Here is an 11,563-nt window from a genome sequence, read left to right as displayed (position 1 = left end):
CTATGTAAATGGAAAATACTAAACTGAAATAACGATAATTCTATAGAATATATTGCTTATCAATACTCAATAGTATGTTGGTCAATAAAGCAATTTAGCCAATTGATGTGAACAAAATACACTAATGAATACTGTTACTTTGGTACAGAGTATAGACCTATAATAGAATAAACTGTCATTCTATTCCCAATCAATTTATTTTTTATTTTTTAAAGAAATTTCTCGAGATGCTGTGGAATATTGCCTGTTCCTGGAAACATTCCTTTGCGAATATTCCTAGTGGCACATCACTAGTCGCGATAACTCATATACCTATCACTAAAATAAGTGACAATAATAAATCACAGCGACCAAATATTATTTATGGTTATAAATATATCATGAGAATAATAATAGATAATATAGTTTTTTTTTACTCAAAAATAAAAATAAATACATATTTTTTTTTTTTTTCTTTTTTATTTATTGAAGAAATCTACAATCTATACATATAATTTTAAATAAATACATATAGAACTCACAGTTAAGTCAACGCTCAGACAGTTGGACAGTTGCAGTTATATTTAATAGATTAAAAAAAAAAAAAAAAAAACACACTTTACCATAAATTAAACTTTATTTATTAATAAATTGACGATTTGCACATGATATACAATGAGTCTTTGACATTTATAATAATAAAAATATTCGATTCACGTAAAACACAAAAAAAGAAATATTTAAATTAGAAATTCACGATACATTAACAACACGGAAGACAATGTATTATAATTCACATACAAAATATCACACATATGTTTGGTCTTTTCGATTGAATAACTCATGATATTCTCGAAAAACGATGTAGAGGTATTAAAATATATGTGTGTACGTACAAAGTATGATAGATAAACGTGTGCGTCGATCGGTCGATAATACACAAAATTAGTTGGACCGTTAACGGTGATACGGCTGGTCAAGGCGATAAAGTGCTACATGATAATAGATTTAAATTTACATCATATGGTATAATATAGAAAATGAAATATAAGGTTTTATCCAATTTGTTATTTTCAACAATCGCGAAACAACGTTTAAAGCATGTGTTCTCATCCTTTTGAAGTTCACGCCCTCTTTCAAACTATTTTATGAGTTCACGCCCCAACCCCTCACTACTATAAAATTGATTTATGCATAATATTTATATGTAAACTATACTTTAATGTTAGTTATTGAATTAATAATAATACAACTTCAATGAAATTTTTTTAATATTAAATGGATTTATTTGCATAAAAAAAATCCACCATGGCGGCGATCAACATAGCGGTAAGACACGTCATAGAAAACGACAAATTTTTCATTTTTCGTGTTTTTTTTTTTCAACATTTTTACGCCCCCCCCCCTGTAATTTCTTTTCACGCTTCCCTAAGGGGACGTGCCCTCCAGGTTGAGAACCACTGTTTTAAAGCAGATAATACAATTTTAACGAAATTGGATAAGCTTTTCGAACAACATAGGTGTATACCATTGAACTCTATAATGTAGATAACTATATACTATACACTTATAATATGATAACTGAAATGCTCATTAAACATAACAAATAAAGCGTATTAGAAAAAAATATCAAATAAGAATGGCGCTGCTATCTTTTTTTTTATCACACATAATTATATGAATTGATTACCAATACACTTTAAATTTGTTGTTTGTTTAACGTTTTTATGTGTTTTCAAAGTTTTAAAAAAAATTAAAATAGTCTGCACTGCGCAATCAAGACTAAGATAGTGAATTTTTATAGTTATTTGTAACATATGTTTACCAAGTTTTTTTTGTATGTTATAGTATATAACCAGTCTGTATTTAATTACACTTTTATACCTAATTTTTAAATATTTTTTGTATATAATTGTAATAATATATGTTCGTAAACACATGACGCATATTAGTCACCAAAAAAATAATAAAAAACAAATTAAAAAGAATAATCAATAATAAATGTAGGTACGAATATATATTATATTATAAAATTACTTTGTACATTTAAATATATATTATTTTAAGAATAACATGTATATAAAAATATAATAGTAAATATCATTGTATTATATTTAATTAATAAAAGCATAAGTATGGAAACGCACAATAACAACAACAATTAGAGACATATAAATAGGCAAGAGAAATACTCGACTAAACACTTCTCGGGCAGTCTCCATAAACAGTGTTGTCTAACGCACTTATGAAAGTTATTTATCAAAGTAATATTAATTTTATTAAACCTTGCCCTTTCTGTACCAATCAATTACGTCAAAACAAGGTAAGAAAACATTTAATACAGAAATATAAAATAATATATTTTCCTATCACAGGTAATAACAGTGTACATTTGATATTTGATACATACTATCGATATTCATACAATTTTGACCATCCCTAATGTGGAAGGATAATTTTCAATATATAACAATTTGTTGACTGATAAATGACAATTAATTTAATTGATGATCCATCAAATTTTCAGCGAGTAGTTTTCTGAGACATTTCAGTATGTCTTTTGAGGTATCATAATTGCATCCGACGATAGTGGCAATCGAATGGATTTATGATTTATGATCAATTTTATTTTTTTTTTGCTTAAACCTATTGTTATAAATTTGTATAACTATTCGCATAAATATTGTGAATTAGAACATACAATATTTTCAACTACACGTTTATAATTGATATATATTATTATATTATGAATTGCTCAATTTCATTATATTGTTAAAATTTCAATGATGTAAAATATTGTTATTATTCAAATAAAGTTAACAAAATTAAGAAAACATACAGACTTCACGTTTTGTTACAACATTTTATTTATAAAATAATAATTAATAAATATGTATACGAAAAATAAATACATAATTTTTAATTTTTAATCTCAATTACATTATATTAATACAATCAGCCAATCACTGGATGTATTTTAATAAATTGGTTTTTTTTTATAACTATATTTTTGTATGTGTGTATCTTATAAAAATGAAAATGCATATTTTACAATTTTATATTGCATACAAATCTATGTATATAAATAATTAAAATTTTGTGTTTATTTGAAGTGATATCTCTTGGTACTTTCAGTTTTGTTATAGAGAGTATTCACTGTATATTCAAAATTATTGCATAATTATAATTAACTATCAAGTAAAATTAATTTTCATATTATTTATATGTATATAACATTCAGATAGTACCAATCATTAAAATTATTGAAATCTCCCTGTAAAGTAATACATTTATGGATCAAATAATTTTTTTTGAAATAATTCGACGTCAGTAAAAAAATATAATAAATATTTTAGTTTTATATAATCAACTGAATATTATTTATAAATAAAGTAATCACAATCATACGTAAATTCAATGCAGTAAGAGCAATAATATTGTTATCAGACCACTGGTCATCATCATGAGTACACATTTTTAGATAACTGTAGCTTATTAGCCAAGTGCATAATGAGTATATAAATCATAATGGATATTCGAAATTTTTTAAATTGGGTAAAACCTGTGAAATCAGGGTACCCGAGAATTCGGATATCAAGAGCAATAATAGTGACCATTAAATTATTTGTTTGACAATTTCTATTTTTATTTTTTTATTCGGGTTTTGATTAAAAATTAATAGATTACGATAAATTTAATTCTAAAATTGATATCAACAATTTTATAGATATTGAATTTAACAAAATAAAAAAAATTTGATTATTACAAAATTAAAATGTTCCGCATATATATAACAATTAGAGTTCGTTTTTCGTATTTGTAGTTGAAGTGACACTTTTCGAAAAATATTCAGTCAATTTAGATAAAAGAGACAATGAGTTCCAAAACTTATACTTTTCCTCAAATGGATTTTGTATTACACTGGAACGATTTGAATTAATGTAAAGCATTGATTGTTTTTTCATGTCAAATATTGGCCAAACTGAACTGCTCTCTGTACCATCAATAGTTGGGACGCTGAAATCAATATTCCAAATAGTATAAATGTAAGACAATGAAAAATAAATAGTTGCAACTGTTTAACAGTTACTAAGTACAGTTATTCTCATTAGATTTTCATTAAAACTATCACAAATATAATGACGTTTCGATATTCTACAAAACTAACCAAAAATACCACAGTATTAAATAAAAAATGTGAGTTATGTTTATTTAATTATTAATACATTATAATTTATTAAATAAAACTACCACAGTGGCGTACCTGTGAAACACTTTTTATTTTTATTTTTGTGGGGGGCATAAATTAATTTCACAATTTTTTATGGTTATAATATAATATAACACATTATTATAAATTATTACTAAATACTTAAAACTCATGATGATCACTTGATATTAAAGATAACCACATTATAAAATAGTGACTATATGTGATCATCACTCCTAATCCCAATCCGGTTAAATATTGATATTTTATACTACATTGATAAGTGATATCAAAAACTTTTGATATCAAAAATGATTATAATCAGTGAAAATTAAAAATATTTATAATTTACTTTATTTAGGCTGAACAATTAATTTGCATTATGGTAGTAAAAAACTTCTCGGGGGGGGGGGGCAAATGCCCCTGTTGCCCACCCCCCACAGATACGCCACTGACCTACTCATACGGTTTTTTATGATAGGGCCAAAAGTATAGTAAGCACTCCTTGAAATATAGATCAGCGCACACTTATTGATAATTTATATAATCTTTAATGTATTCTTATACAATATATATGAAACATGGTTGAATATATTATAATATTTTAACTGATCATGTGTTTTTAATTAAAATTTCAAAGTTTTTGGAGAAGAATGAAGATAATACATGCATTCAATATTAATCCAACTATCCAATATAATTTCGTATTTATATTTACACAAAATACTGTGAATATAGTATACTATGATATAGTATACATTTCTTCTATAGACCATTTTATTTTATTTAAAATTCAAAGGCTTTCAATAAAAATCATGTAAACATAAATTTTTATCATTGGATAATATCGACGTTTCAACTCACTCAGATATAGCGAATCTCGTCCAAATATCAACCATAAGTTTTGAAATTTCCAAATCTTTTTCATTTAATTCTTTATTATTCCAATTCCTCAATTTAAACAAACTTATCAACTCATCGCCGTGTGTTACTCCTAGTTTTTGATGCGAATTCCCATATAATATGTTAAATGAAAATTCATTTTGGTAATCATAAACATAATAATACATCGGTGGTGAAAATTTAATAGCCGTATCTAACAAACATTGGATATAATCGCCGTCAGTAAACATCTGTAATTTAAAAATAAAAAAAAATATATAAATATTTATTAAAAATATACACAAATCTAAGTATTAGCAACTTGAAACATTTGAACACTACAATAATTTAGTTGGAAACTAAATTTAAATTATCTCTCATTATATGATATATATGAGTATTACACTGTATTAATTAGAAAGTACCATTTACCTCGAATTAAAAAATGTATATTAATAAAGATATAATATTAAAATTAATAAGACTCATCCTAAATATTTAAATTATACAGTGACAAACGTTTCAGTACCATGCTTACGTATTAGTTGTGTTATAAGTTCCTATGAGTTACACATCTGAAATTATAAAATTGAAAAGCAATAACATTTAAAAAATTGTAAAATTACTTCAACTAATTTGGAATAAGACTGATCAACTTTTCCTGTAGGAAAGTATCTCTGGATAATCGATTTACCGATTTCATTCACATCTGATGCATAATGTTCGTATCCCATCATAAGCGACATTTTATAATGAAAATCTTTAAGGATATCCGGATTTGGCAAATCTTTGTCGTTGATCATAACTGAAAAAATAAAACGCATGCTTAAAAACAGTACCTTAAATAATTTTCATGAATAATTATGAAATACAACTATGACGCGATCGCAAACCTGACCTATTTTCTTTCAACCTATTTCATCATCCGCGAAGACCTAAACCGGCCAAGTGCGCCATTCGCCGTGTAACATCCGAGAAGCCCAATCTGATGAGTCTTTATTGTTATTATAATTCCGAATAATGAATGTTCTCATTAACATTGCTAATTTCAAGAGATGCACAGTTTAGAAAGTAACTTTCAAAAAAATAGTCCCAAGAGTCCGTTCATCCAACGGCTCTAATTCAAACGCCCAGTCCAAGAGCAAACATGCGAAAGCCCCAAAAATTCAATTATCACACACGGAGAATAATATCGCCGACACTATATCAACTTTAATGTCAAATCTATACTCATTAATTAGTTCCCTTATCTCCCTTCTCACGTCAGTCCTAAACATACTTAAGGTTAATATCAGTTTTCCATAATCTTATCTCTTTTCCTTTTAAAATTATATTAATAAATATCATCATTTTCTCTATTCAAAAACGCCAAATTGTATTCTCAATAACAATGTCAATTATCTTACCTAAACATTAATTATTTAGTAACATTATTATCAATATTAATTATATTATAAATGTGTTACTTAAAAAAATTTAAAACTGTCACAATACTTGTAATAACACCCAATGTGTTGAAACATTATATGTTATAATAAATGAAAAAAAAATATATATTATTTTACGATAATACACTTTTAAATATTTCAACGTCTACAAATTGACTTGCCATACAAACATATAAAAAAAACTTACAAGAAACATCCATTCCACCTTCACCAGAGTTCAAACCAACTATAGCCGGCACAAAAGACACTTGTTGAAATGAATGCAACTGGTGGTGACACAAAAAAGACTTTTGGCCAGAACCACATTGTTCTACTACCGGTAAAAACAATACCATGTGGGAATATGTCAGTGTTTCCTATACAATATAAATTAAGAAATCTAAAATCCATATTCATAATATTCGAATTATAGGTATGGTAAATATTAACAGTTAATAATAAATAATTAATTATATCGTTACAATATTTTAGTAATGAATTATTATCAGGAACTCACTAAAAATATTAAAACAGATAAATAATAGGAAAAAAATATCAAATTGGACATTATTTTTTACAAGGACACATATTATACAAAATATAAATTTAAAATTCGAATTATATCTTTAGATAAAATAGTACATCTCTTACTCACGTTGAATATTTCACGAAGATTGATAAAAAATCGTGCAGGTAATTTCTTCAAACATTTTAAAATGTCCGTTGAAGATCTTCCAGTACATCCAGCTACATCGGAAATTATTTTGGTTTGATGGCGTGCTACACCGGGTAGTGGTATACTCCATCGACACAATGGAGAGCCACTTTGAAGTATGGCTTTGTGGAAAAGACCTTTACTCATCGGTGAAATCATATGGTAACCGACACTTGCCGCACCAGAACTCCCACCGAAAATCGTCACTTTCCCAGGATCACCTCCAAATTTATCGATGTTTTCTTGAACCCATCGTAACGCCATTACTTGATCTTTCATTGCATAGTTTCCTGGTATAACGTCATCTTCCATGCTCAATAAACCTGTTTCTCAAAATAAATGGTTAATGTTAATATTTAATATCCAAAGTATTTAAAAAAATACCTTACTTCATCAATCTCACCTAATACTCCTAATCTGTAATTGAATGTTATTAACACGATATCTTTATCCATAAAATAATCAGGGCCAAACGATTCAAAATTACCATGACCCAAATAAAACGCTCCTCCATAAATCCAAAACATTACAGGAAGTCTACCATCAGTGGCTGGTGAATAAACATTTAAATATAAGCAATCCTCTTGGCTATGTTCTTCATCCTTTTGGAGGCAAATTGTTGGACTCTTAGTTGCGTCTATAGTTCCATTCCACGGATCAACTGGTTCTGGAGCCTATAGCATTATAGAAAATCTCAAAGATCGTTCTTGAATTGAAATTAAAAATTATATTTCGTTGAATACCTCAAATCGAAGTTCCCCAACTGGCGGTTTTGCATATGGTACACCGGTGTATGAGTAGTAAGGTCTTCCGTTTCTTGATTTCAAAATTTGACCTCTTAGAATCCCTTTTGCAATTTTCACCTCGATTTCACCAAACACCAAATGACAATACAATATAACCACGATGAACAATAACTTTGTTTTTACCTTTTAATGAAATAATTCGGATACAATTTATATAACACAATATTAGTTATTGATGTAATAATTTTACATTTTATATATTTTTTTTTAATATTAGATTTTCGTTATATTTATTTTATATATTTACCTCTAAGATATACAGAGTTGGAAAAAAAATAAAAAAAGTATTTTAGAACATACTTATTATTACGTATTGATGAATTTATTGTGATAAATGTTTAGTTGCCTATTGTTAAATTGTTTTTGACAATCTTACCACCAAGGCCTATTTTTTAGTATTTCGTACTACACTATTGTTATTTTAGAATATTTTGTCTTTGGGACTGACTGCTAATCACAAAACAACACTTTTTTCCATATCGTAAATATAGTTACTTTAATTCATTTATATTTGATAACAATTTTTTATTTCTAAACAAATATTACCGGGTTTACACTTTATTAAGGAAAATCGATGAATAAAGTAAATAATAAAATAAGTATTACAAACTATCAACTAGATTGTTTACTTTATTAATATTTAATATGTTATTATGTTAACAAATTTGTTTAATTAACGTTCCTTTGAATTTTTTCAATGGAATTATAAATTTTTACTTTCAGAATTTGTTCATTGTTCTTAGACAATTGTCACTAAACATTTTATGATTCCGTATTACACACAACTGATTTGGTATAACACACACTTTAATGTATTACACACCAAAACAGTCCCTGATTTTTTCCCTCTTCCGTAATTAAAATAAATATTCATAAAATCTTTAATTATTAACTTTAAATATTGCATAAATATATTTCAAATGACAAACGGTGATTATTATGAGAACTACAAATGTTTAACATTGATTTATTTCAAAAGTTATTTAAAGTCATTTAAAAAAGTGATTTGTTCTCTTTATTTTTATAAAATTATTTTATTATTCTTGAAAATCCAAGAAAATATTTTGATCGTCCATATTAAAAAAAAAATAAAAATATTCATGTATAATCCATTATTATTTTATTGTCAATTATCATTATCAATTCAGTAATATATTTTATACAACTATAATATATTATATCCTACATCTAACAATGCAATGTTATTTGTTTTTTAATTGTTCCAAACGATACACATGTCATGAAATAATAATTTATGTTTGGCTTGAAGTATTGGAGTAAATTGATGATCAATTATAATGATACAACTATAACTTACATAATTATAACAAGCGAATTTTTTAATAATTTAATAATTTTAAAACAAAACTAATATTTTACCGGATTTACAGTCGACGTCCTCGAGAATTGCATGGTAGCGAATCGCTAAAACAGATCAATACATTAATATTTCATATTTTAACACAATTTTATGATTTTGTAAATATTTTACGTCATGTGGTAAAAACAAAAAATAAAGTATTTTAAAATAAAAAAAGTATTTTAATACTACCGTATTAAATAGTCTTAAATCAAACGTCGAAGTATAAAATAAGTTCTCAATGTGTATGAACTTGTTGAGAGAAGAATTGCACTTCATTGAGAATTTGTAAAACATAATATAAAAACCATTTTTCAAAATTAGATCATTGCGCGTACGATACAAGCCTATATGAAACCTGTCATTGCATGTAATGGCCTACACGCTCGCGTTTGATACGCGCCACGAACGGGAACGCGTATCCAAAAACCCGTTTCATACGCGTCCATCGTAAATAGTCAATATAAATAACGTAATTCTGAACGCGACGTATGAAATGCGCGCGATTGATATGCGTTCTTGTGAAACGGTCCTTATATTAAATTTATTGGATTCCATATCGCCTATACCCATGGTCTATCTATATATATTTAATCTATGATAAACTTCACTAATCCATTGTCAAATTATCATAGGTACAAAAAGAATTGTAAAACAAGTGGTTACTACTACCGGCGTGTATGTGTGGTCGTATTATAAAGGCCGGTTTACACGCAACGACTTATTGCACGTTTTATTGAACATGACTTATTGTATCAAGTAATACGATGCGTACATACAGTAAATCATACGTCTTATGGAATTGAAATAAAATCCAAGATTGGATCGAAGGACTGATGGGCGCCGATTCATTTACGCAAAGTTAAACGAAATTTCGTTCATGTAAATACACACTTGATGCATTATACAACTTTTTGTTATCTTAAGGTTTAATTTTCTCCTAGACTTTATAGTTTCAACAACTTAATTTCGTTCTTTTTTTTTTTAATAATTATAATATTTTATAGTATATTAACCTATAATATTCGATAAATAATATAAAATTTGAATCATCGTGGTATTTTTTTGTTTTCTTGCGAACATTTCTGATCTACTAAAATACTGTTGCATACGTACTAGGAACATTATGGTTAGGTTAGTGTTTCTTCCATGTCGTCAAAAATCACTAAAATAACTGAATACTACTGAACAATGAACAGAAATACAGTAGAAACTGGGATGGACAACCGAGTAAAAGTTTAAACGGGTAGACACTTTATAAAATGTACGTCTTATTGTTCATTTTACATATCCAGCAAAACGTGCAATAAGTCGTTGCGTGTAAACCGGGTTTCAGTATTAAGACGTTATAGCCGAACAACCATAGTCCACCGTTCTAATAGTTACCTGCCCTGTCTACCGAAACATACATTAAATATCATATAATAACACTGTGAATCCGCCAATTATGATAAGTATGATAAGATTGTAACGCCATTGGAAAAAATAATCACCGCGTGCGGTAGTTGCGATTAGTGATGGGCGAATTCCCGGGAATATATTTTTTGGGAATTTCCCCGGTGAAATTCCAGGGAATAATCCCAACATCGGAAATTTCCCGGGAGTATAATAAGTTTTTAAATATTGATCATAGGTTTCAGTTTTAAATTAAACTTATGGCGGTAAATGATCCAAATTACAGTTTTTTTACTGATATTATTACAGTTTACATCTTTATTTGCAATAACAGCATTCAAATATCTTTTTGCCATTTACAGTTTTTCCTTGGTAATATAAACAACATGCCAATTTTTTTTACCACCAGCCATTTCAACAGAAAATTTGATTATCACCAAACAAATAACGTACTTTATAAACTAATACGTACACTAGATTTAAACACAAAAAGTTATTTACAGAAATGTTAAAAAGTTTGTGAAGTGTGAAACTAAAAATTTAACTTACTAGGTACTATAGAAATTAAATGTATAAAACTAATAGCTATGTAAATGGAAAATACTAAACTGAAATAACGATAATTCTATAGAATATATTGCTTATCAATACTCAATAGTATGTTGGTCAATAAAGCAATTTAGCCAATTGATGTGAACAAAATACACTAATGAATACTGTTACTTTGGTACAGAGTATAGACCTATAATAGAATAAACTGTCATTCTATTCCCAATCAATTTATTTTTT

At 27.1% G+C, this 11,563-nt stretch overlaps 1 protein-coding gene across 2 annotated transcripts; it reads right to left on the bottom strand.

Moving 5' to 3' along the window:
* Positions 1-3,730: 3,730 nt before the first annotated feature.
* On the bottom strand, positions 3,731-10,981 carry LOC112681549 (venom carboxylesterase-6-like). 2 transcript variants are annotated; one of them, XM_025551794.1, is made up of 9 exons: positions 10,496-10,981; positions 9,400-9,444; positions 7,957-8,142; positions 7,617-7,887; positions 7,154-7,536; positions 6,707-6,875; positions 5,698-5,876; positions 5,054-5,322; positions 3,731-3,996 (listed from the first exon to the last, which is right to left on the bottom strand). In XM_025551794.1, exons 1-9 carry the CDS (start codon positions 10,502-10,504, stop codon positions 3,777-3,779), a joined length of 1,731 nt encoding a protein of 576 aa, XP_025407579.1. In that variant the 5' UTR covers positions 10,505-10,981; the 3' UTR covers positions 3,731-3,776. The 2 variants fall into 2 exon arrangements, with proteins under 2 accessions (XP_025407579.1, XP_025407578.1); XM_025551793.1 differs by lacking the exon at positions 10,496-10,981 and adding an exon at positions 9,572-10,343.
* Between the last annotated feature and the right edge of the window lie 582 nt (positions 10,982-11,563).

Source organism: Sipha flava, unplaced genomic scaffold (genome assembly GCF_003268045.1).
Source record: "Sipha flava isolate LNK unplaced genomic scaffold, YSA_version1 19269_pilon_pilon, whole genome shotgun sequence".
NCBI lineage: Eukaryota > Metazoa > Arthropoda > Insecta > Hemiptera > Aphididae > Sipha > Sipha flava.
The sequence above is the reverse complement of the archived record's forward strand: the minus strand, read 5'-3'. Positions and strand labels throughout refer to the sequence as shown.